At 36.3% G+C, this 27,430-nt stretch overlaps 1 protein-coding gene across 3 annotated transcripts; it reads right to left on the bottom strand.

Annotated features, from left to right (window-relative positions):
* Positions 1-9,635: 9,635 nt before the first annotated feature.
* LOC142523191 (uncharacterized) lies at positions 9,636-23,565 on the bottom strand. Of its 3 annotated transcripts, XR_012814597.1 has the most exons (3): positions 20,596-23,510; positions 19,218-19,307; positions 9,636-9,753 (listed from the first exon to the last, which is right to left on the bottom strand). XR_012814597.1 is itself a non-coding variant. In XM_075626847.1 (2 exons), exon 1 carries the CDS (start codon positions 21,949-21,951, stop codon positions 20,602-20,604), a length of 1,350 nt encoding a protein of 449 aa, XP_075482962.1. In that variant the 5' UTR covers positions 21,952-23,509; the 3' UTR covers positions 18,967-19,307; positions 20,596-20,601. The 3 variants fall into 3 exon arrangements, 1 of the variants encoding a protein (XP_075482962.1); XR_012814596.1 differs by lacking the exon at positions 9,636-9,753 and having other exon boundaries at positions 18,967-19,307; positions 20,596-23,565; XM_075626847.1 differs by lacking the exon at positions 9,636-9,753 and having other exon boundaries at positions 18,967-19,307; positions 20,596-23,509.
* Between the last annotated feature and the right edge of the window lie 3,865 nt (positions 23,566-27,430).

Raw genomic sequence — 27,430 nt, 5'->3', positions numbered from 1 at the left:
AGCGCTGGTCCTCGGGTTGTGTGCGCCTTCAGTCCAGTCAAATCACCAGTCAAGTCCTCCCTCAAACTCACCTGCATCCATCACACCTAGTGAATCTAAAGACTCAACACACCATCATCTTTATAGCAAGTAATACGTAATACAGTCAATATAAAACTAGTGAAAAATATTTGTACTTAAAATATCGTTTTCATGAAGATGCATAAACTTCAAACATGAACATTTTCGTGAACTTTTATGATGTATGAACTTTAAATAGGAACATTTTCATAATGATGCGTCAACTTTAAGTATAAACATTTTCATGACATGTATAACATAAACCTTAACCTTTTCCTTTTTCCTCAACATGACATGACATAAAACCTTTTTAACATGATCATAAACAATTTTTTTCCCTTTTTGTTGAATTCAGATCGTTAATTGTGACTTTCCTGACATGACATGACATGAAAATCGATGGATCCATCTATGTGAAACCGCAGTACTGGGCGGCGGGGCACACCAGCAACACTCTCACCGGTCAACTGGGCCCTGGTCTATCATGATTGAATAGAAATACGATCGTCGAGGTTCCCTCGGGGCCTTTTTCCATAAATGGGTTCCCTCTGGGGCCTTTTCCCCTCACGATATTCCCATTCTTCCGTTACCACAAAACCGTTACCACATATTCGCAATGATGGAAACACGATCGTCGGACTCCCACTGGGACCGTCACCCTCACGACATCACCATCATTAACGAATTAGTCACAATCACTTCACTTCCTTCAACATTTACATTCTCACCACTTTATAAAAATCATACATAACATAACATTTTGTTTTTGAAACCAAGCATGCAACATGTCTTTTAACTGTCTTCCTTAAATCATAAAAATCTCTTAGACATTTAAAAATCATAATTTAATCATGAACATTTCATAAACATTTAAAAATAACCATAATATCATAAAAATAGCATTTAGGGCACTGCCATGACCTTTACTAATTTCTAGGTGTAAAAAGACCGTTTTACCCATAGACTCGACATTTTACGTTTTCGACTTTTATCCTGATTTCATGACTCTAACATGTCCCAAATAATTATTTAAGCCTACATGAATTTTTTTCGTAATTTTATTTAGCTTAAATATTACACTTTTTCATTCATCTTTAATTAATTGTTTTGACGGTGTTTTAATCCCGAAAAATCCCAAACTTTAATATAAAATTCCTAAATTCTAAATTTAGTCTTTTTATATTATTTTAGCCCTTAAGGACCACGACTCGACCCCCGCGAGCCGTTTTCCAATTTTTTCTTTACTTAACACGCCCTATTTGACACCTAAACTTCGAGCCCGAGCCAACTTCCGATTTTCACGAGTTACCCCCGAACCATGTTGATCCAAAACTTGACCAACATCCTAAAGTACCCTACTGGACCCTTAGACCACTAAGGAACCCCTCCTAAACCACAAAACGTGAGCCCCCACTAACCCCCTAAGCTGGCCGAGAGTTTTACTTGTGCATTGACTCCATGTTTTGGGACTTGTGGACCTAGCCGGCGCTCAAAACCCTGAACCAACCTCTAGGAAACCTACCTAGGACCCTAAAGACTCGTCCTAGCCCAGCCCCTGAGCCCTAGGACCGAGCCCTTCCATCCCAGCAAGCAGCGCACCCCCTGCACAAAATCTGTACATGCGTGCGGGTAGGAGTCCTTGTGTATCAGGACTCCTCCCAACCCTCAAACCCGAGTCCTAGCTTGGCTAGGACTCTAGTCTACACTTAACCAAGTCCCTAGCCAGCCCTGAACCCAAGCCAAGGCCAGCCCTCCCCCGTATGTATGAAACCCGTGCCCTCCCCACTTGACAGCAACTTGCGGTTGCTTGATCCCATGTTTCTGTCGTGAGTTTTGGGGTGGTGTGAGACTCTGATACACATAAAATATTTGCTTGATCATCACTTACTATCATGGCAGCCCCCTTTCATGCATGAACAATTTATTACATTAAAAAACATCATGAATTCGAAATTTATGAGAGCAATATGCCGAAAATACAAAAAAATAAATCATGTTCTTTATGCATACAGTATTTAAACAATATTATGATATGATGGATGAGAGAATGAGATGTATGTCGTGCCTTTGCGTTATATACGCTCGAATATCCGTTGACGACGAAGAACGGGACGCGACGATGGCTTGATCTTGCTTGCCCTTTCGAAAACCCTCTCCAAATTGTATGTAGTGCCGTGCAAGGGGGTGGGGAGTGTTTTAAGAAAATAAAATTGAGTGGTGGCCGATTATTTTACGTTCTAGAATAGGGTTTAGTATATTTTAATACTTTAAATACTACTTAATCACCTACAAGGCTTATTATGCCTATTAATCCATCTAATAGGGCCCATTAGTCTAATTAGGACATAATTAAAATATTAACAAAGTTTTTCTTTTAGCAAATATGTGAATTTATTAGCCGGGTTGCCAAAAAGTTCGTATTTTAGTTGAAAAACCAACACCGATAAAATTTACGTCCCGGCGTATAAAATCACCTCTAAACCCCCTATTTTCAAAAATACTAAAAAGCAACACCCATATTTTAAATAATTAAAAAAAATTATTTAATAAAAACATTTTCTATTTTTCAGCCCTCGGTCCCCGTTCCTCGATTGTCACATGAATATTTGTGGGGACCCGGACGCTAATTCATTCCTTAATCGTCTTTAGGAATAATTCAAACATTTATAATAAACAGGGCCTAAATTTTTTTTTAAAATACAGAGCGGAAACGTAATGTAATTCAATTCAAATTACATATTAAACATAAAAATATAAATCTTGTACTATCTACAAGAATTCAACTAGGTTCAACTATATATCAGTGCTGAATCCTAAGTTGCTTCGAAGCCCGGATCTCCACGCTATCTAGTCCAGCCTCGTTCTCTTCTTGACCCTGATCCTATCCCACCTGTTGCCATGCACACATACAAACAAGACAACAGCCGGATAACTCCGGTGAGAATTACATTCTCAGTATAAATCATGTATACATGCAATCATGAAAACAATGTAACCGCATATAACAGATATGTCTAACATGTATTCAAATCAGAATATAAATCCATATCAAGAATAAATCCTATTCTAAACATGTACCATCATCAGGAACATAAATCAATATGTACCATACTCAGGAACATAATCAACATGAATCAATATAACTGTCAATTAGACTCATGACGTCACATTTAAGACTAGACTCAATCCTAGTCTAGGGATCCCGGTTTCCAAATGTGGTATTCCTATATCGAATTCCGTAATAGAAGGAACTCTATTCCTATTACTCGATATAACCAAATATGGTGTTCCTATATCGAATTCCGTAATAGAAGAATTCCAATCCTATTACTCGATATAACCAACATCCGATGTCCTGACCTATCCGTCATGGACTGTAGCTCTATCGCTAATATCCCATCTTGAGACATCGTGCAATGTGCCCGTGGCGATCCCGCCACTGTCAGGCACTTCCGTCCCAAGATGTCTACACTATCCTGTAACATCGTGCAATGTGCCCGTGGCGATCCCACCACTATCAGGCACTTCTGTCACAAGATTCTTGTCTAATACCTGCTATCTATCAATCAAGAGAACAAGTATATCAATCAAATCAATACAATAAGGTAAAGTATGTGATTTAGGGAAACTCGAGCCAAACCTCACTCGAGTTGTGCAATCCCAACTCAACATTAATTTATACCTTTATCTTCTCGCTCTGACGAAGACAAAATCCTGAATTCAACTCTGTCCATTCTCAATCTGGTAATAACAATACCGAACAGACACAATATCAATATATAACTCAATTCAGAACATGTTCTAATCAATACTCAAATCAACATACTAGCTGATCAATGTCAATCGACATACAGTACAACAATACAATCTCAGTCAATCGTAAATCTGATCAATATCAATCTACTGAGGTTTCGACGACATAACAATACAGTCTCGATAACCCCGTCAATCCCAACATCTCAGAAATAATACCAGAACTCATAATCAATACCGGTATAACTCATAATTTCAATGATAATACAAATCTGATATCGAATCTCAGTCAAATCGACCCCAAAATTCATAACAATTACATAATCAGTCCGTTTCTTAATCTGACTTCGATTCTATGATGTCTAACATGTCAAGAACATCATATATGAATTCCATTCAATTCTGACAACATCATAATTTCAAAACATATCAAAACGTAGTAAAACTTACGTCCAGTTGTAGCCTACGTCAATAGGAACACAGTACTGAAGTCGGATTTAAAATCGGACGGACGAATTTCTCACAAAAGGCGTAAGGATTTTCTATAACTTTCCCCTGACCCTTTTCTTGGTTTTCTTGCCAAATTCTGAAGGCGTGATACGTATATATATATCAGCTGCATGTTAATGATACGTGTCATCATTCTTTATGATTTTCAGTCGGCGCTCGGGCGGTCGCAAGTTACCGCTCGGGCGCGGAGCCTTCTGCATGATACATATCTTTGTTAAACACTGGCGCTCGGGCGGTTAAAGATTGCCGCTCGGGCGCCAGACTTTCTGCCCAAACTCCAATCTTGCGATGCATTGGCGCTCGGGCGGTCACAAACTACCGCTCGGACGCCGCATCCTCTGCCCAAAACATGCTCCTATTGAACATTGGCGCTCGGGCGGTTATTTTCTACCGCTCGAGCGCCAATAGTTCTGTCTAAAAATTGCACCCTTCGTATGTTTTGGCCAATCTGGTCTCGTAATAGCCCGTCTATACTTATATCAATTCATAATCAATAATCTCATATTAACAGAATCAAAATCTCGGGCATTACAATATTCCTTAAAAAATACAATTTTTATGCAATCATATAGAAAAATATATTTTAAATATGCAAGTATGCAAAACATAATTAATTCATGCAATTAAAATATTTAATTAAAATTAAAAAGAATTTAATAATTGCATGCACGTAATTTGCGCGGACTTTAAAATTTTCGGGGCGTTACAATTTAAATTACAGAAGAAATATTTTGGGCTCATTGTAAAGAAATTTTAAACTCGTTTTCCGCTGTAATTAATTAACCCTAATCAGATTGTGTTGTAATAACGATTAGGAGCTAAGGGCCCCACAGAGTCTCCTATGCAGATAATGTTGCTGATCCACTTACAAAGCCCTTGCCATGACCATGGTTTGAGAAGCATCGCGAAGCAATGGGATTAAAGTTATGGGTAGTTGGCTCTAGGGCAAGTTGGAGATTGTTAGAGTAGATGCCCTGCAAGCCAACGGTTGGCTAGGAAATTTATTGAGTCAAGTGTAATAAACAATTTTTATTTTAATATAATTTAACTTTTCATGGTCTTGTTTTGCTTTATCTGTATACCCATGTAATCAGCATAGATAAAGTCCTGGATTATAATTTAATACAAATGAATCGTAATTCGATGTTGAAACTCATTTGTAAACACTGTATGATCTAAATTTGTTCCTAGTCGATTCAGCCACCTAAAACATGGATAAAGTTCGCTCGAGCTTGAGACTAGCATCTGTGATGTTGTGTACTGCGTATCTTGGTAAGGGCATATAGATGTCCAAACATGCAGATGGATAGTCATGATGATTATACCGAACAACCCTCCCTCAGACTTTCCAAGTGGTTATCATTCATCGAGAGGATAAGTCCGTGGTTATAATTGTACACCATTAGTCCTTATGACCCGGAACAACACTGAGGCTCTATATGCTAGGGCTGTGCTTTGACTCTTTTACCGGCTCCAGGACAGTCATCAGGTGGCGAGGTTGGGTACAGTTGCGACACATATAGGAGCTAGTGCATTGTAGTCGAGGATTCACCGCTCAACTATGGGTGTGGATATCCTATGTGATCTGATGAAATAATAGTGCGTAAAATCTCTGGCCAGAGTATGAGATGTACGTTAGAGAAGGAGTTCTCCAACCGTACATGCGATGCCACTATTTATAGTTATCACATAGTTATCGAATCAATATGCAACCCTCGATGAACCAATGGTTGCAGATTCGATCGATATATATGAGCTGAATGGACCGTACTGTACGTTAATCATAATTGACTGGTTCTTGCAGGCACTATCAGTGATACCTAGGGGATCATGGGGCGATGTTACTAGACGCTCTTACCATGATCCGATTGGTGCAATCAGAAATGAGTTTTGACATTCTTGATCAAGGTCTTGATGAAAAGAATGAGGCTAACTAGGGTATGCCCGAATAAGAATAAATGTTATTCTGAATCACAAAGAGTTGTGAACCCCCACGACAAGCTGTATCACTGAACCATTGAGGGTCACACAAGTACTGGATCGTTTGTTCCCGTTGAGAAAATAAATTCAAGAAGTTGAATTTATATTATGATATATTAAATTCAAGGAATTGAATTTATGATAATTATATTTTGAGAAAATAAATTCAAGGAGTTAATTTATGAGATAGTAAATTCAAGAAGCTGAATTTATGAATCTATAAAATTTGGAGAAAATAAATTCAAGGAGTTGAATTAATTTTGAAAATTTAATTTATTAAACTCAAAAGTTGAGTTTATTAAATATTAAATTTTGAAGGTGATAAATTCAAGTAGTTAAATTTATTATTTAAATATTAAATTCAAATGTTGAATTCATAATGGATTTAATTTATTAAGCTCAAAAGTTGAGTTTATTAAATATTAAATTAAATATAGTGGGAAGTATGTTTAATGGGCTTGTAGGAGTACAAGTCCAACATACTAAATAATTAAAGTTCTTAATGAACTTTGATTAATTAATTAAACTAGTTGGATTAGCCCAATTAATTAATCAAGCCCGTTAATGTTAATTATGGTTATTAGGTTATGACTTAATTATAAATAGGAGTAATCAAGCCATACCCTAGCCACCACAAGTCACCAATTTTCGAAAATACTCTTCTCTCTCACATAAGAATTTCGGCAACTTCATATTGAGGAAAAGTTTGAGCCGTCTCTCAAACTTTGCTCTCCAACGTTAAAACTTCTTCCAAATTTTCTAGTGCAATTTTGAAGAGGAACAAATCATCTGGTCGTGGACCTGATTAGAAGAATACATAAAGGAGATCTGAAGAAAGTTCGTAGGGAATTCATCAAGAGCTATCTCCGCTAACCACGGAATAGTTGGAGCCTAGTGATTTATTCACCAAAAGTATAATGATTTACTTCTATGAATATTTAATTGTAAAAACTATATGAGTGTCCAAAAAGATCTTGAAAGTCAAGATCTAAAAATTTTTAAAACTTCCGCTGCGTTTGGGCATGTAGAAAACCGAGATCGAACACAAGCAACTCCCCTACGAGCCATAATTGTCCAGAACAAAACAAGTAGCATTTTATAACTACTGCACATGAGAGTGGTTTCGAGGTTTAGGACAAACGCCAGAACCAAAGATAATTCTAAAAAAGAGCAACCCCAAGTCAAAGAGACTTCACAATTTAATCAAGGCTATCAAACCACTTCACAATCTGGCCAATGAATGTCCAAATATCATCATGGAGTCAGACTCCTGCAAGAGCCAAAAACAAGGAAAAGAATGCAATGCATATAAAATTGAATAAAAAGAAATTCACAGTGCATGTGAACTAAACAGTAAAGAGTTGTGATGAAAACAACTCTAAGTAAAGAGGAAACTAGATGGTGGAGATTTTATTATACCTTTTCTATACTATGCAAAATGGTAGCATCTATAGGAGATTCTGGCCCAAGGGATTGACGAGAACTCAGTAAAGGTGAAAGGTGAATCAAATCACATCAAAAGATAATATAACATGACAATGGTCAAGGCAAGATGGAAAAGAAGATATGGAGTGCACATGAATATCTCAAAATGCAAACATGGGGTGGATACTGATGAGTATAAGCCAAAATCCCATTTGAAGCAACGCAATCAGAAACACGGTCTATGTCATTCTCGTATATATGTCATGAAGGAAAGTCAAAGAACATTAAGAAATCCACACAAGAACAGGAATGAAAGACTCCTTCAATCCTGACAATAACCAAACTTCAAGTACCAATTCCACTCTCCAACGAATTCAAATAATGCAATACATGAATCTACATATATGTAAGTTGAGCATGAGTACGCAAAATTTTAAAAAGAAAATAAGAGAACTACCCGTGGTCATGGGAATGATAGGTCATAGGGAGTTGCATGGGCTGCGTGCATATCAAGAGTAGGGGCGACAACTGTATGGATAATTAGAAAACATTTGGGCCTAGAAAATATTTGTGGATTTCATTTGCAAATTAACAAACACCATAAAGATGTTTGGACAAGCAAATAAGTGGCTCGAGATCGCATGAGAGGAGTTTATCTACGAAAAGAAGAAGGAGATCGGGGGGATTGGTGATGTGAGAAGGAATCGAGAGTGGACCGAGAGATTGTGGATCAAGATGGCAGTAGGGTGGACTACCCAAGAAGGGCATGCGTGGCCATGGCTGGGGAGGAGTGCGAGAGCTTGTGTTGTGAGAAGTGACAAAGATCGGAAAAGAGAGATGATGGCTTATACAAACTGGTACGACATCGGTCTCGTAGGTGGCGAAATCGTTGCAGCAGTTATCAGTCGGACATGAATTGAGTTGTTGGTGAATAAAAAATTATCGATTGTTATTGAGATTCTGTAAATTTATGATTGCAGGCAAAGGAATTGGAAGATTCAATGATTTTGCTAGGAATTTTAACATGTAGAATAATCTGGCGAGCAGAAAATGAACAAGAAATTTTGAGTTTAATTTATAGCCTTGACAAAATAGTTCGGTAGTACCTAAAAGTATCTGGAGCATATTGGGCTGAACAATTTAAATAGATGCATTTTACCCAAAACTTGCTGAAGAATTTGTTTGTGATAAAAATAAAATTTACAAAGCCAAGAACAAAAAGAATTTTATTGTCAATAGAGTTAAACCGGAAAAAGTTCTTCGGTTATGAAAATTGTCAATGACGCAACGCAGACAGGGAGATCATGGCCAACGATTGTGCGATAGTGGAAGCATGGGAGTGAGAAAGAAAATATCCATATTGATTATTATATAAAAGGCACATGTAAAACACGCTTTTAGTATATTTTCAATTTCTCATTTTGATTGTACTGATATGCATTAGTTTAATTCTTGTCTTTCATATAAAATAGCAACCTGAGGCACACGCGTTGGGTGTGTCATGAATATATGAGCCTAATATATTAAACATTTATGATATTATAATACAATGACACCGTAATTTTTTGTATCATGAATATATATTTAAAATTAAAAATTGTACATTTAAAATATGTATTAGAAAATCAATGTCATAAAACTTACCAAAAACATGTCATATCCAAAGCTTGCAAGCCATATAAAAATCATAAAATTAAAATAAAAAGACAAAAAATTACACGAATAATACGCTAAACTCATGAAACTAAGTTTATTCTAAAGTAAAAATTGTATGTTTAAAACATGCATTAGCAAAGCAATGTTCTAAAAATTACTAAAAACATGTCACATCCAAAGCCTTCAAGCCATAAAAACCCTCAAAAATAAAAATATAAAGACAGAAAATTATAGTAATTACACTTTAAACTCTTGAAACCATGTTTAATCTAAAGAAGAAACTGTAAATTTAAAATATGCATTAGCAAATCAATTTCATCAAAATTACCAAATACATGTCACATCCGAATGGTTCAAGCCATAAAAAACCTATAAAATAAAAATAGAAATACAGAAAATTACACAAATTATACGTCGAATTCATGAAATCATGCTAAAATCATACTAATATTTTTTTGAAATTTATTCGTAAAACTACCCCGAATCACATTTAAAAATTTGAAGCCAGTAAAAAACTTAAAAAATTACAATAAAAGGACAAAAAACCATATGTGACGCATCAAACTTGTAGAACTCGTAACTTAGACTACGTATAAGCCATGCATAATTCAAGTATTTTAAAGTAAATTGATTTTATTACATGAGTATTTAAAGTGCCTTTCTTTAAAGTTAATTATTTCATTTCAATAGTTTTAATTTTATTCTTTCAGTTATTTCAGTGAGGCCGGACTGGAGTTGAAGTTTAGAGGTAAAATTTAAGATTCAGAAATCAGTTCCGGAATTTATTTTAGCTAGCAAGTAAGTTCATTTAAGTTAAAAAGGAGGTTTGAGGATTTAATTTATTTACTTGAGGTGAGTAGGAAATAAGTTCACTTAAGTTCCAATAATTAAAGGATTAATTCACTAAATTAATTAAAGGATTAGTGAGGCTTTTAAAGGATTATAAATTTACTAGTTAGAAAAGAATTCCCCTCCATTTATTTGTGAGAATTTCGGCCCTAGTGGATTGTGTATTGCCTTGCCAACTCATCATCTTGGACCCATTCTTTGTCATTTTTTTTTATGATAATCTTTTTAATTATTAATCAACCTTAATTAATTAATTATTAAACTTTATCCTAGTCTAGATTTGCATGAGAGAATCGGCCATGCAACTCCAAGAAGACTTGTTCAAACAAATTTAAAATTTGAATGAGAGGTAGACTTGGTCTTGCATTTTAAATCCCTTTATTAGTGGATCTTCCCCCTCACCTTTCCAACCATCATTCTCCTCTCCCTAATCTCGAAAATCAGAGTGAAATTGAGAAGAAAAACCATGGGTTCCATAGCTAGGAAGATAGGAGAATATCGAGTAAGAAGCAAGGTAGAATAGAAAGCGCTCCACCTCCTCCGCGCTGGATCGTCTCGTTCTTTCGTTTTCTTTCAAAACGAAACCAGGCATGCATATATTCTTCCTTGACTCTTCAATCAAGTCCTAATACCATTTATTTTCATTACATGATCATGTTTTATTAAGCAAAAACCGAAATACATCAAGAATTTTTCAGAAAATAAGAATGCAGAATTTTCGATTTTCATGATGCTCTTCACGGGTTCTCTTGTTTTGATGTTTCAGGTGGATGGCTCGACTCCAGGCTCACTAGGCTACATCTAGACACATACTAGGGTGTGTCAAGACCATGTTGGTCCATTCAAACAAGCCCCATGCATGATAGAATTCGAATTTGACAGCAACTCTTCAATCTTGGCCCTTTTAGTTTTCGAAAAATTCGGTTTTGCTGTCAAGGGGAAAGGATCTGATCTTGGCTGCCCTAAGGGCCTATAGCCATGGTCAGATCACTTCCCTAGCATGTCTATGACGTGACTAAGTCGCCATTTTGGTGGCTTGGTCCATGGTTAATCGGTTTTTAAATAAAACTCCAAGAACAGCCCTGCACCCTTTCGCCCCTCTTCATTTTACAGCATGTATGGTTCGAATTCTTGTGGATGGTGTGGATCTTGGTTGGCCTATGGCCCTTAGCCACGGTTCATACCATATCCCTAGATGTCTAGGTCATGCCATGGTCAATCAAATGGCCTCTGGAACAACACGAGACAGCAAGCAAAGCTAAACACCACACGCGCATGCAAAGGTGCTCTCGGGTGAATCTTTTCGATTGTTGCTGGAATATTCCGAATTGTGGCTGGTTTAAGGCCCTTAGCCATGGTTCGAATCATTCCTTGGGATGTTGGTAAGAGGTTCTGGTCGGTGGTTCAAGCCCCAATGGCCATTAGCCACGCAAACGACGCAAGCAAACCAAAGCACAGCTGCTGTATTTTTGGACAGCAACTTGCTGTGACGGTTCAGTGGCTCGTTCGAGTTCTCGTTCGGCTTTTAGCCTATGGCCTTGGACTGGACAGTGTCTCATTGAGTTAGGAAGGTCATGTTTTTGACCTGTTTCTCATTCGGTTCATTTTTGAGGTCGTACGAGAATTTACGGTGCGATGTGCCAAATTGACTCTCGAAAGAGCGTTTCTTGTTTTGGCCTCCATTCACATAGATTTCGGCCCTCACCATTTTAGGAGCATTATTTTATCATTTTTAGGCGTATTTTAATCATGACTACATGACGGTTCAGTGTTGGTTCGGGTTGGTTCGGAGTCATGATTAAATACGAAGTCGGTAGGCGTAATTGTCACATTTTAGAATGTAGTGCATAGTTTGGTCCCATAAATCTATTGCATATTTTTCATGATATATTTAGGTTGCAGCGAGCCTGGGAGCGATCCAATCCAAGCACTAAATTATTACAGGATATTTAATTGTGCCATTTAATTATATTACGTGCATAAATATTTAAAATGTTCATTTTTGAGATTATGCGATATTGCTTGTGGCCATTACACTATCATGGGATTATTGCTAAATCCGGTCGCCAGTTACCGGTCCGGTCGCCAGTTACCAGTCAGTTGAGTTTGTTTCACCCTAGTATACTGTGGCTACAGTCTGATCAGACGTTTACTATTTTATCCGGTCGCCAGTTACCGATCATGGGAGCATTTTATTATCCGGTCGCCAGTTACCAGGTCAGTTTCAGTGCAGGGGCCACTTACGTATACCATAATCTCACCAGAAAAATTATTACAGGCTATTTTCAGTACAGGGCTCCAAGGAGCAAACATTTTTACCATGATATTTTCAGTTCAGTTATGCACGTATTATAATTAATCATGACACGACACTTTTTCATTATGCCTCATGATACGACATTTTTATTCCATGAGATTTTACTATAGTATTTACTCGTTATTTACGATATATGCATGTTGAGTCTTTAGACTCACTAGACTTGATTGTTGTAGGTTCTGATGATGCCGGGGCCGAGGGCGGGGACCAGTGAGCAGGCTCGAGTCGGCAGTAGTAGGACCCGAGGACCTCAGTTCAGCATTTATTTTTAATTGATGGCTCAAACGTTTTAATTATTGTTGGAAAAACTTTTTACTGTTATTTCAAAAATGTTAATTCTTCCGCTGCCACATTGAACATCAAACTTTATTTATAAGTTAATTTATGAAGGAGGCAATTTTAATTATTTAAAAAGAAAAATTTTAAATTTTCCGCAAATTTCCAAGTAAGGATTTTAGGCCCCTTTACAGATGGTATCAGAGCGGTGGTTCTGTATAGGGTTTTACTACTACTGATCTCGAGAAGCTCATGAAGTCACGTTTTCGGTCTGTAAGTTTTACACTTACGCATTTCATTTAAAGCATGAATTATTTTCAACAGCATGATTTCATGAGATATTTTTTTCGCCCAGATTTTTATTTCTCAGTATTTAAATTTAAATAAATTATGGAATTATGCATGTTGGGTACGTTTGGAATTGGACATGTCTAAGAATTCGAATATTGGGCTTTAGGAGAGGTTGAAAATGATTTGATTATATTAATTTTTAGGTCAGTAGTGTTGATATCCTCCTTATGGGTTATAAGTTAATCTTGAAAATTATGAATGCTTTTGAGACTTGTAGAATTTCTAAGAAATTATTAACGGTTCAAATGATAGGAATTTTCGGTTATTTAGGCTCGAAGGAGATATAAAATATTTAGATATTTGGGTTATAATGTTATAATGAATGGTAACCAAGGACATTGTAGGATGAATCAATCTTAGGCGTGAAAATTTAAGCGTTAGTGAAATAATTTTGTGGCAAATTAAGAATTTGAAGTGATGACAATTTAAGATGAAGTTGATCAGTCAGTTAAGTTATAAGATTAGACATTGAGCTAACAAAATTTTTGGAACTTAATTTTGGTGTATCATAAGTTTTAATCATGATCTTAAGAGTTAAACTTATAACTATGTTGGAATTTGATTTTCTAGAAAGTTGGGTATGATTGATGATTAGGTTATTTGATAGAGACATGTAAGAATTGAGGTAGACACCTTGTCTTGAGGAGTTTTTGTAAATCATGAAGAAACTTGAGAATAAGTGAATATGTGTGTTGGAATTATGTTATCCAACACTATTTGGGTTGCGTAAGTTTGAATTTCAAATTTAGGGGATATGCGTTCATACGAAAATTTTTGGGTGAAATAAAGACAAAAGGGTAATTAGTTCGGTTCAATATAAGTTATCAATTGATGAATATTAAGATTTCTGCCAAGTAAGAAATCTAAAATCTTGATATGGAGATTCTAGAATTCTATGGGTTATAAGTGAAATTGATTTATTAAAGTTAGTCTAATGCTACCATGGGCTGACTTATTAAGTTTATATGCTAGAATTAAGTAACATTAAGGATACATAAGAATGCGACACTTGTTCCAATGAGGAAGTTCAGAGTCCTAGGCCTCAAGTAGATTGTAATTGGGGAGAGGATACTTTGAGCAAGTAATTGATGCGAGTAGTGTTATTATTAAGGTACGAGGTCGATGTTGTATAATTGAATTTTATGGATTAACGTTATTCGAGGTTTAAGATTTACAACGATTTCACACCCGGGATGCACTTCTAAATAATAAGTTACGTAAGTTTGGTGCCGTAAGATAAAGATTCGATTCAAGGATTTTAGGCTAATACTACTATGAGGTTGAAATAAGGTATAACCTCTAAGCGTTCTACTGAGAATAGAAGTCGATCAGTAAATTCTGGTACAAAGGTTTTTTTAGTCGAACTGCATAAATGCTGATATATTAGGTCGATTAAGGTTACGAGTATAGTATAAGAAAAGTAAGGTGCGATAAGTTTGGACATCCATTTCTAGAAGGAGGAATTGTGAGTAAAGTCAAAATTCCACAATTCGAGGTTATAGAAAAATAGAACTAAGTCACCATGGATCGTTTTAAGTTGAGATCCGCAAACGAGAATTTTGGTAGGCAAATTTAATTTGGATTGGGGAGACGTAAGGACGAGTTAACACTTATCTTATCAGAGTAGCGCATCGGAAGCGTGGATTATTAGGATTCTAGAAGTAAGAGTCTAAACTTTTTGGTTATCAAGGATAAGCGAATTTCGAGGACGAAATTTTTTTTAAGGGGGGAAGGATTGTAGAACCCGTAACTTAGACTACGTATAAGCCATGCATAATTCTAGTATTTTAAAGTAAATTGATTTTATTGCATGAGTATTTAAAGTGCCTTTCTTTAAAGTTAATTATTTCAATTCAATAGTTTTAATTTTATTCTTTCAGTTATTTCAGTGAGGCCAGACTGGAGTTGGAGTTTAGAGATAAAATTTAAGATTCAGAAATCAGTTCCGGAATTTATTTTAGATAGCAAGTAAGTTCATTTAAGTTAAAAAGGAGGTTTGAGGATTTAATTTATTTACTTGAGGTGAGTAGGAAATAAGTTCACTTAAGTTCCAATAATTAAAGGATTAATTCACTAAATTAATTAAAGGATTAGTGAGGCTTTTAAGGGTTATAAATTTACTAGTTAGAAAAGAATTCCCCTCCATTTATTTGTGAGAATTTCGGCTCTAGTGGATTGTGTATTGCCTTGCCAACTCATCATCTTGGACCCATTCTTTGTCATTTTTTTTATGATAATCTTTTTAATTATTAATCAACCTTAAATAATTAATTATTAAGCTTTATCCTAGTCTAGATTTGCATGAGAGAATCGGCCATGCAACTCCAAGAAGACTTGTTCAAACAAATTTAAAATTTGAATAAGAGGTAGACTTGGTCTTGCATTTTAAATCCCTTTATTAGTGGATCTTCCCCCTCACCTTTCCAACCATCATTCTCCTCTCCCTAATCTCGAAATTCAGAGTGAAATTGAGAAGAAAAACCGTGGGTTCCATAGCTAGGAAGATAGGAGAAAATCGAGTAAGAAGCAAGGTAGAATAGAAAGCGCTCCACCTCCTCCGCGCCGGATCGTCTCGTTCTTTCGTTTTCTTTCAAAACGATACCAGGCATGCATATATTCTTCCTTGACTCTTCAATCAAGTCCTAATACCATTTATTTTCATTACATGATCATGTTTTATTAAGCAAAAACCGAAATACATCCAGAATTTTTCAGAAAATAAGAATGCAGAATTTTCGATTTTCATGATGCTCTTCACGGGTTCTCTTGTTTTGATGTTTCAGTTGGATGGCTCGACTCCAGGCTCACTAGGCTACATCTAGACACATACTAGGCTGTGTCAAGACCATGTTGGTCCATTCAAACAAGTCCCATGCATGATAGAATTCGAATTTGACAGCAACTCTTCAATCTTGGCCCTTTTAGTTTTCGAAAAATTCGGTTTTGCTGTCAAGGGAAAGGATCTGATCTTGGCTGCCCTAAGGGCCTATAGCCATGGTTAGATCACTTCCCTAGCATATCTATGACGTGACAAAGTCGCCCTTTTGGTGGGTTGGTCCATGGTTAATCGGTTTTTAAATAAAACTCCAAGAACAGCTCTGCACCCTTTCGCCCCTCTTCATTTTACAGCATGTATGGTTCGAATTCTTGTGGATGGTGTGGATCTTGGTTGGCTTATGGGCCTTAGCCATGGTTCATACTATACCCCTAGATGTCTAGGTCGTGCCATGGTCAATCAAATGGCCACTGGAACGACACGAGATAGCAAGCAAAGCTAAACACCACACGCGCATGCAAAGGTGCTCTCGGGTGAATCTTTTCGATTGTTGCTGGAATATTCCGAATTGTGGCTGGTTTACAGCCCTTAGCCATGGTTCAAATCATTCCTTGGGACGTTGATAAGAGGTTCTGGTCGGTGGTTCAAGCCCGAATGGCCATTAGCCTCGCAAACGACGCAAGCAAACCAAAGCACAGCTGCTGTATTTTTGGACAGCAACTTGCTGTGACGGTTCAGTGGCTCGTTCGAGTTCTCGTTCTGCTTTTAGGCTATGGCCTTGGACTGGACAGTGTCTCATTGAGTTAGGAAGGTCATGTTTTCGACCGTTTGTCATTCGGTTCATTTTTGAGGTCGTACGAGAATTTACGGTGCGATGTGCCAAATTGACTCTCGAAAGAGCGTTTCTTGTTTTGGCCTCCATTCACCTAGATTTCGGCCCTTACCATTTTAGGAGCATTATTTTATCATTTTTAGGCGTATTTTAATCATGACTACATGACGGTTCAGTGTTGGTTCGGGTTGGTTCGGAGTCATGATTAAATACGAAGTCGGTAGGCGTAATTGTCACATTTTAGAATGTTAGTGCATAGTTTGGTCCCATAAATCTATTGCATATTTTTCATGATATATTTAGGTTGCAGCGAGCCTGGGAGCGATTCAATCCAAGAACTAAATTATTACAGGATATTTAATTGTGCCATTTAATTATATTACGTGCATAAATATTTAAAATGTTCATTTTTGAGATTATGCGATATTGCTTATGGCCATTACACTATCATGTGATTATTGCTAAATCCGGTCGCCAGTTACCGGTCCGGTCGCCAGTTACCGGTCAGTTGAGTTTGTTTCACCCAGTATACTGTGGCTACAGTCTGATCAGACGTTTACTATTTTATCCGGTCGTCAGTTACCGGTCATGAGAGCATTTTATTATCCGGTCGCCAGTTACCGGTCAGTTTCAGTGCAGGGGCCACTTGCGTATACCATAACCTCACCAGGAAAATTATTACAGGCTATTTTCAGTACAGGGGTCCAAGGAGCAAACATTTTTACCATGATATTTTCAGTTCAGTTATGCACGTATTATAATTAATCATGACACGACACTTTTTCATTATGCCTCATGATACGACATTTTTATTCCATGAAATTTTACTATAGTATTTACTCGTTATTTACGATATATGCATGTTGAGTCTTTAGACTCACTAGACTTGATTGTTGTAGGTTCTGATGATGCCGGGGCCGAGGGCGGGGACCAGTGAGCAGGCTCGAGTCGGCAGTAGTAGGACCCGAGGACCTCAGTTCAGCATTTATTTTTAATTGATGGCTCAAACGTTTTAATTATTGTTGGAAAAACTTTTTACTGTTATTTCAAAAATGTTAATTCTACCGCTGCCACATTGAACATCAAACTTTATTTATAAGTTCATTTATGAAGAAGACAATTTTAATTATTTAAAAAGAAAAATTTTAAATTTTCCGCAAATTTCCAAGTAAGGATTTTAGGCCCTTTTACAAAACTAATGCCCATGTAGTTTACATCTAAAAATTTAGGTGCCAAAGAACTGTAACATGTAAATATTTTTTTTTAATTTGTATATTATCACGACGACCACCTTTACATGCACACATGAGAGAAATAGAAAAGTAGTTGAATATGATACCAATTTAATCAGTTAACGAAATTTCAAATCAGTTCTTAACCAAATCACTTAGATATACACCAAGAAACTATCACTCTCCCTGAGATGGACATGATGAAGATTCATAATTGTGGCATTGAAGTTGAACATTGCAGCATCAATGCAAGCTCTCACTCTCACGCATGCGCCACGGAAATAAAATAAGCATCGATACTCAAACCAAAAATTAAAAAAGACTTATGAATTAATGAACCGAAAAGGGAAACCAAAGCAGAGTCTCTGTTACTAATAAAATTTAAAGGAGAAATTCTTTATCAGTAATTGCCAGAAAAAATGCTCATTGACATAAACAAAGATCTAAGCATTTCATAATCAAAAGAATAAAAGTCTCATTAACAAATGAAGGTCAAACACAACCATAACATGAAATATCAAGATTCAATCTTTAATGAATGAATATAAAAAGTATGGCAACCCTGTACGTAAACCACCAAAACATCTGCTGGGCCAGACCAAAAAATTGAAGTAAAAGTAGAAATTTACCAGTACAAAATAGTTCGCGCATCCGGGAATTTTGGGAGTCAGTTCGTTATCTTGGACGATGTCACCGGCTGTCACATCGTGTGGGATGCAAAATAGCATCAGTAAAACAACGCATAAAATCTGTGAAATTCCATGGCTAAGCTTCATATTTATAGGAGCAATTTCCTCTTTATGTCTTGATTTTACTGCATCAACAACGGTAGCCGATTTATAGAGAGCTTTTTGCGAGGCAAACAAACCAACAGCAAATCAAAAATAAATGAAGGCTGTGCCTTCTCATTTTTATCTAAGATAATACACTCAACTGCGTGACCGGAAAATGAGAAAAAGGTGTGCGGTGTATTTACTGCATTTGGACACTGCGGGAGTTAAAAGTATAACCTTCACATTTATATTCATTTTGGCTATACAAACCAAAGATTTTTTCGACCTATACGTTGTTTAGAATGTAACACGAAAATTTTTTTCAACAACATAAAAAGACAGACTATAATGATACAAACCATTATGCTTTATCATTTCATGGACAAAATTGCAAGAAGAATGAAACGAACATGTCACAGGAACTTACACAAAAGAAACCTCCTGGCAGAGAGAGATTTCTTATCCTCTTGAAACCACCCAACGGATTTTTGAGCTTCTTGCACAATTTGTGAAATCTCTGCATATAATAAAATGTGAAGAAGATGAAAAGAATAAAAAGAAACAAAGATTGGTAAAAATTACAAATATACCCGACGGAAATAAATCTCTTTTTCAGCGTTCCAAGATAAATTGATTTTCGAGGGAGAAGATTTGAAAGAGGGAAGTGAAGTTTATGAAGGTGAACCAACCATACATACATGAGAGAATCGTTCAGAGGTGTGTGTAACGGTTTTGTTGAAGATGTGGATTGATTTTGAGAGAGAAAGATATTATGGAGGTGAGGCAAAAGGGCAAAAAGGGGAAAAAAAATTTGGTGTCCGCTGGAGCAGTTCTTATGAGCACATTTGATTTAATAAAATAGTAGATATACAAAATAAGTAGATCAATATATTAAGGCGTTCTTAAAAACATTGAATTGAAATAAAAAAATGTAAACTACTGAAAAAATTTTGCTAAATACATTGCAAATAAAGTAGAAATTGGCAAACTCCTGTTATTTTCCAAAAAAAAGAAAAATATTGTAAGTAAATAACTTGATAAAACTGAAGAATACAATTCTAGCAGTAGTTAAGCTATATTAAATCATTTATGGCATACACAAACTTTTTTTTGCTTTAGTTGAAATATAAATCAACAAATTAAGTAGATAGAATAAAGAAAATTTTAATTTTGCAAATCTACGTTAAGGTCATGTTTAATGATTTATTTCAAAGAATTTAAAATTCAATGGCGTTGGCTATTTATGGATACTATTGGTCGGACTCCTGCCTCCATCATCTGTGTTCACCATGTATGAATATTCAGATTTAAATAGTATAGATGTAGCAAATATTAAAATATACGAGATCAGTAAAGATGCAAATGTGTCGGGAAAAAGTTCAGATTTTTAGATAGTAACTATGCTAACAGTAATCTCTAATAAATGTATTGTAAATTATCAAAGACCAATACTTTGTTTGCAACATGTTTCTTTTAGCTTTTGAGAAAAAAACGCAATGAAAATTCGAAAACAACAAAGAAAATCAATTTAAAAAAAAAACACAAATAATATGTTTATCAATTAAGCACTAAGAAAGTAATGTTCAAATTTGCGTAAAAAAATATAGATAGTGTAATACCCATGCAAAAAATGGTTATTCGAAAGGCGTGATAAGATAGAGGATGAGAAATAGATAAACATTGGCAAAGTTAAAACCACGTATAGAATACAGGGTGCCACATATAGCATGTATTTAACGATTAATGTAACAATTTGTTCGTAATGCATTTTTAAAATTTACAATAAAGAGAGTTGATTTACTTACACTTTATCATTCTCTATTAGGTAGCAAGATGTCTTTGAAAACAACATTTCTTGTGAATACACCAGATCGACGATGTAAATTACCGTCTTTTACCAAAATTTTTGTAGAATTTTGTGAGACTCCTCTGAAAAGTGCCACATATAGCTGACCGTGACTGAACACATGGTTACGCAAAAAAATGCCAATATTTTGGATTGTTTGACCTTGTGATTTGTTTATTGTCAAAGCAAAACTAAGCCTTATGGGAAACTGTCGACGTGTCAGCTCAAATGGAAATCCAGAGTTATCTTCACTTTTCAAGGGCATTCTATGTAGAAAGAATCTGGTGCCCTTATGAGGACCTGTTATGATCTCGGCATCTATGAAATTTCTACCAAGACCGCGGGATATTAATCTTGTTCCATTGCATAGACCAAGTTCGGGCGCAACATTTCTCAAGAGCATGATCGGACTTCCTACTTCAAATATGATTCTATGCGGTGGCAAACCACTTGGACTAAGGGAATTCAAAAATTCTTCTTGAAAAAGGTTGTGATTGTCGTCTTCTACACTATCCCAAGATGTATACTCTTTTTCCTCTCCAGGAAACTTGAGAATGAGCATTTGATTAATATTGTCGACATCAAAATTTTTTGGTGTGATGATGGCTCTATGGACCATATAGTTTTCATCGTTAACATGATTTATCATATTAGGGAAAACAGCATCAATCAACATCTGAATTGATTGTTCACCTTCCCATGGTATGATCATTGAATCTGGTAATTTAATGAAATCATGATTCACAGTATGTTGCAATCCATCACCTATGTGCAAGAGAAATTGCGATAACTCAATATCTTGAGCAGATCTCATATTCTGTTGAAGATGTACTATCTTTACGCAATGCCAAAATGTTGACCTTGAAATACTTGCAGCAATTTGTTCTGCCTTTGACCCTCGTTTAACAACTGGTAAAACTTGTTGGAAATCACCACCAAAAACCATTGTCTTCCCTCCAAATGCTATTTGATTTTCCATAATATCTTGGAAACTCTTACTGACGGATTCAAAAGCGTAGCGATTTGCCATTGGAGCCTCGTCCCATACTATAGCTGATGCACGCCTTATTAGTTCTGCAAGTTCGGTTTGTTTTTTTATTTTGCAAAGTGTTGATGCAGTTGGTCTAAGTGGAATCTGAAAACGTGAATGTGCAGTTCTTCCACCTTGCATTAATGTCGCAGCTATCCCAGATGTTGCTACCGCAATTATAATTTTACCCATTTTTCTTAGATGTGCCAACATCGAGCGGTATAAAAAAGTCTTACCAGTACCTCCAGGACCATCAATGAAGAAAAGTTTTGATTGGTTATGCATAATACTTTCTATGATGGTGTCAAATGCAATCTTTTGTTGAGCATTTAAGCGTTCAATAGATCTCAAATCATCATCAGAAATATGATAAGAAAGTTCATCCTCAATTATTCTTGGTAGCGGTGTGTCTTCTAAAAACTCAGCACTTACCAATGGCAAATCAAAATCATCAAGTTTTTTTTTTTTAGTGATGCAACATCCTTCGTATCTCAAGCAATAACTTATTGATGATTAAGTTACTTGAAGAAATTTCTTTACCATAATCTTCACACATGTAAGGATGGAACTCATCCCAGAGTTCTCGAACTATTGTTGGTTGACAGAACACCAGTATTGATACAAATAACATTCTCAATGAAAATGACATTCTAACAGAGCATGCTTCTTGCAGACATTGTTTTACATAATCATCCTGTTGGAGAAACCCCCTCATTTGAGCAGACTCCTTAAATGTTGAATATGTTACCCCATTCACAGTCATCAGATTTTCAAAAGATGTTGGGCCCCTAACATGATTTAAAAGGATACGAAGATAAAACCTCTCACCTTCAGATGGCGACACAACATATACTCTTCCAACCACTTTATTGCTGCTTCTTCGTTGAATCCATTTTTTCCTAGATTTTATCCATGTGTAATATTGTGGAAATTCTCGATATAAATACTTTCCAGTCAAGTCAGGTTCACAATTTATTTTGAAAAATTCTGTAAGCATAGTCTTCGAGTTGTCATCATCTGCAAGTATATCATTCACATGTTGTTGTGGGTCGAAATAAATCAAATGTTGGTTTGGTGTATGTATTTGTAACCTAATGACTGAAGGATACATCCTATTGAACTCAAATGAGAAAATTCGCCATAATGCTTCGGGCGCACAAATCCACCTTCCATCCACATATTGTTGGATTTCATCACAATTTAGCCTATTTCGTAACTCTAGTGCGACTCGGTCAGGACCTTTGTGGATGTATTTGTATATGTACTTGACACATTTAATCCCTCCACATACTTCAACATTTATATGGCAATCATATTTCAACAAAAGCCATGGATTGTACGGGACAACCCAACCATTATCAATGAAAACATTGTCATTGTTGGGAATTGATACTTGGACACCTCCACGTCTTCGATAAAAAGGGTATGAATCATTTCCTCGAGATGTGTATTCTACAAATGGTTTTGGAAAGTTTTTTTTACATTTACCACTTACCATGCATGGACAATTAGGATTGATTGGTCCACATGGCCCATGTATCATATGATGGACAACTGCTCTGTGTAGATTGGGTTCTTCTGTTTGTGAAGGTATTTCAGCATGCACAATTGAGTCAAAGTGATCGGGAGTACACAACTTGTCATTATTTTCAAATATCACTAACATATGAACATGAGGAAGCCCTCTTTTTTGGTATTCAATGACGTATGAATAAGAGCAGACCTTACCTAAAACCCCTCTATCCACAATGTCTTTCTTAAATTTCTCAAATTTTGATCGAAATATTATTGTAATCAAATTTGGACGGTCTTGAGGTGATTGTCCAGGAAGTAGTTGATATTTTATCTCATTCCAATTCGGATTGCATGTCATTGTAAGCATTAAATCTTGTTTTCCATATGTTTGTATTTGGTAGAGATGTATAAGTTGTGAGTTGTAAAAAGTCCAAAAAACGTGCGTGTGGGAAGAATGTGATATTTCTGTTTGATGAATAGTTATCCAGATTGTCTTTGTTTGGTCAACATTAATGTCAAATTTTATGGTCAAAATTTTAATTTTTAATTTTTAATTTTTAATTTTTACAAATGTGGTTATTACGTGTGAATCTACATTTACAAATATTTTTTTATGATAAAAAACAATATCATATACATGGAAGTTTAACTTTTTTAAATCGAGATTTTATTATGGCTTCAGAATAATATGATTTTTATGTTAAAAAACTATATCATGTAAGGTAACAATTTGAGGATGTCAAATGTATTTAATGATTTTGCTAGGAATTTTAACATGTAGAATAATCTGGCGAGCAGAAAATGAACAAGAAATTTTGAGTTTAATTTATAGCCTTGACAAAATAGTTCGGTAGTACCTAAAAGTATCTGGGAGCATATTGGGCTGAACAATTTAAATAGATGCATTTTAGCCAAAACTTGCTGAGGAATTTGTTTGTGATAAAAATAAAATTTACAAAGCCAAGAACAAAAAGAATTTTATTGTCAATAGAGTTAAACCGGAAAAGTTCATCGGTTATGAAAATTGTCAATGACGCAACGCAGACAGGGAGATCATGGCCAACGATTGTGCGATAGTGGAAGCATGGGAGTGAGAAAGAAAATATCCATATTGAATATTATATAAAAGGCACTTGTAAAACACGCTTTTAGTATATTTTCTATTTCTCATTTTGATTGTAGTGATATGCATTAGTTTAATTCTTGTCTTTCACATAAATACTGTAAACACACTTGAATTCATTTGGGAAAAATGATAATGGAGATTTCTTTCCGTCTCTCTCCCCAACTTAGTCTCTGCTTCTAATATGGTATCAGAGCAATAAGGGTGCACACGCCTCCTCCTCATGGCGAAGGAAAATCAAGCAAATCAGGCTCCAAATCACGCAACGATTGGATCGAGGAATCGCACTGCTATTGACGATTCTGGTAGCCCTTTTTTTTGGCAAAATGGTGATAATCATGGATTGATCCTTGTCTCGCATCCACTTTCTGGAAACAATTACAACACATGGAATTGAGCAATGTCCATGGCGCTGACGGCCTAAAATAAGCTCAGTTTTGTAGATAATTCGATCCAACGTCCACCTCTGGATGATCTCTTGTATGGAGCGTGGCTACGCTGCAATTCGATGGTGATTTCGTGGATTCCTTAACTCTGTTGATAAGAAAATAGCCGATAGCTTGATGTACATTCCAACTGCCCATGGGATCTGGAATGACATGCGCGACAGATTCCACCAGAGCAATGCACCGAGCATCTTTCAGATTAAGAAGTTACTGAGTGGATTACAGCAAGGTTCGATGGATGTAACTACTTACTACACTCGGTTACGGATGCTATGGGATGAATTGAAGGACTTCCAACCAGTTTCTGTGTGCAATTGTGGCTCAATGAAGGATTGGATGAATTTTAAGAATCAGAAATGTGTCATGCAATTCCTCATGGGTTTGAATGAGTCATTTGCTCAAATTCGTTGACAAATCTTAATGATGGATCCTATTCCTATTATTTCGAAAACATTCTCACTGATTGTGCAAGAGGAAAGACAGCGCTCCATACAACACGACAGCTTTTATTTCCAAGGTGATTTGTATACACCAGTGGCACGCCCAACGAATGTTACTGCTGTTAAATCCTTCTCGAATGTCAAAGGAAACAGGTATGATAAACTTGTGTGTTCTCATTGTGAGGGTGTTGGACACACCTTGGATAAATGCTACAAGTTACATGGTTATCCGCCTAGTCATCCTAAGTACAAGAGCAAACAGTTTCCAAGCAAAGCATATGCAAACCAGGCTCGGGGACTCACTAATGATTCAACTTCTGGCACGGGCGAGACTTCGTTAAACCAAGAGCAATGCAACATGATATGAATCTAGCCAGCCATATGTGTTCCAAGAACCAATCCCGAGAGGACGATTGAAGATGTTGAATGTTGCCCTTCATTCAACCAATGAAAGCTTGGAAATAAGGCTCGAGGGGTTCGGGTTGCATCACCATCAAGTAGATGATGAATTGGAAGCTTGCGCCTTAGCGCGTGGTGGGAAGTTTGAGCCGCCAGAAGACTATTTTCTTAACCTAGTTTCTTTAGTTTAATTAAATTCTAAATTAATTATTGATTTGTTATCTTTAAATATGCAATTTTCTATATTTAGGGTTTCGTTACCTATATTTAAGCTAGAATACCATGTAAACAATAAAACTTTTGTTCATTATTGATTTGATATCAAATTGTGAGATTTTCTCTCAAATACACTTCGGTGTTTTCAAAATCGAACTTTCAAAGGTGGATTCTTTTGTCGTTCGTCTATCGATTTTCACAAAGGTTGCCAAGGACGGGTTCTTTGGAGGTTCTCTTGAACGCGATTGTTTCTAACGTTGATTAATTGTTGCTAGACCGCGTGATCTAGAGGCGATTATCACATCTATCAATTACTTGTTTCAAAGATCGGGACAAATCAAAGATCTCGTGGGCGGGATCGCATCACAACAACTTATTGCACTCTTGAGCTCTCACCTTCAGCCCACTCCTGGATCCACTACGACTCCACAACATAATGAGCCTTCAGTTTCGTGCTTCAATGATATATATTCCTTGTCCCTTAATTCTGGTTTGCTATCACAGCAGAGCTAGGTATTAGACACTGGAGCCACACACCATATCTGCTGCTCATTATCTCTTTTTCGTTATTATACAGTCTTTCGCTCCAATGTCACACTACCTAATGGCCTCACTATACTTGTTTCACACATTGGAACCGTGTGCTTATAAATGCATTTGGTGTTGTACAATGTCCTCTTTGTTCCCCAATTTCGTTTTAATTTGCTCTCAGTTAGTTCCCTCACCACCAATTTGAAGTGCTCTGTCTTATTCTCCTCCTCTTTGTGTCACATTCAGGCTTTAAGCATGCAGAAGACAATTGGGATGGGTAGAAGAGTCGGAGATCTCTATGTCCTTGAACGATACAACTCTCCAACCATCTGTAATGTTTCTTTCAATAAGACTGATTTGTGGCATTGTAGACTAGGTCATCCATCACTCCCCCGATTATCTGTTCTAGGACGTGAACTACATCTTACACATGTAAAGGACAACTTACACCTATGTTTTGTATGTCATTTTTCCAAGAAAAAGAGATTACCCTTTCCTTCTAATAAATCTATGCGTGCATCTATATTTGATCTTGTTCACATTGACATTTGGGGCCCATTTCACCCAATTAGTATTGAAGGATATAAGTTTTTCCTTACAATAGTGGATGATCATTCTCGATTTACTTGGGTATATATGCTTAAAGCCAAATCTGATGTCTTGCATATCTTTCCAACTTTTTACACATTAATCCTCACTCAATTTGGGAAACAAATCAAGTCTGTCCGTGCAGATAATGCTCCTGAGTTGAATTTTACTGATTTTTTCCAGTCCAAAGGCATTGTCTCCTACCATTCATGTGTTGATCGACCACAACAAAATTCTATTGTTGAGCGAAAACGCCAACAAATCCTCAATGTGGCCCGGTCATTAGTGTTTCAATCCAATCTTCCACTGGTGTATTGGAGTGACTGCATTTTCACTGCTGTATATCTCATCAACCGGACACCTTTTTCCCCTTTTATCCCACAAGACCTCTTTTGAGTTACTTCATAACAAAGTCCTTGTTTTTTCACACCTAAAGGTCTTCGGTTGCCTTTGTTTTGGATCCACTCTACCTCATACCCGAACTAAATTTGATGCCCGTGCTATTA

Source organism: Primulina tabacum, chromosome 13, assembly GCF_025594145.1.
Source record: "Primulina tabacum isolate GXHZ01 chromosome 13, ASM2559414v2, whole genome shotgun sequence".
NCBI lineage: Eukaryota > Viridiplantae > Streptophyta > Magnoliopsida > Lamiales > Gesneriaceae > Primulina > Primulina tabacum.
The sequence above is the reverse complement of the archived record's forward strand: the minus strand, read 5'-3'. Positions and strand labels throughout refer to the sequence as shown.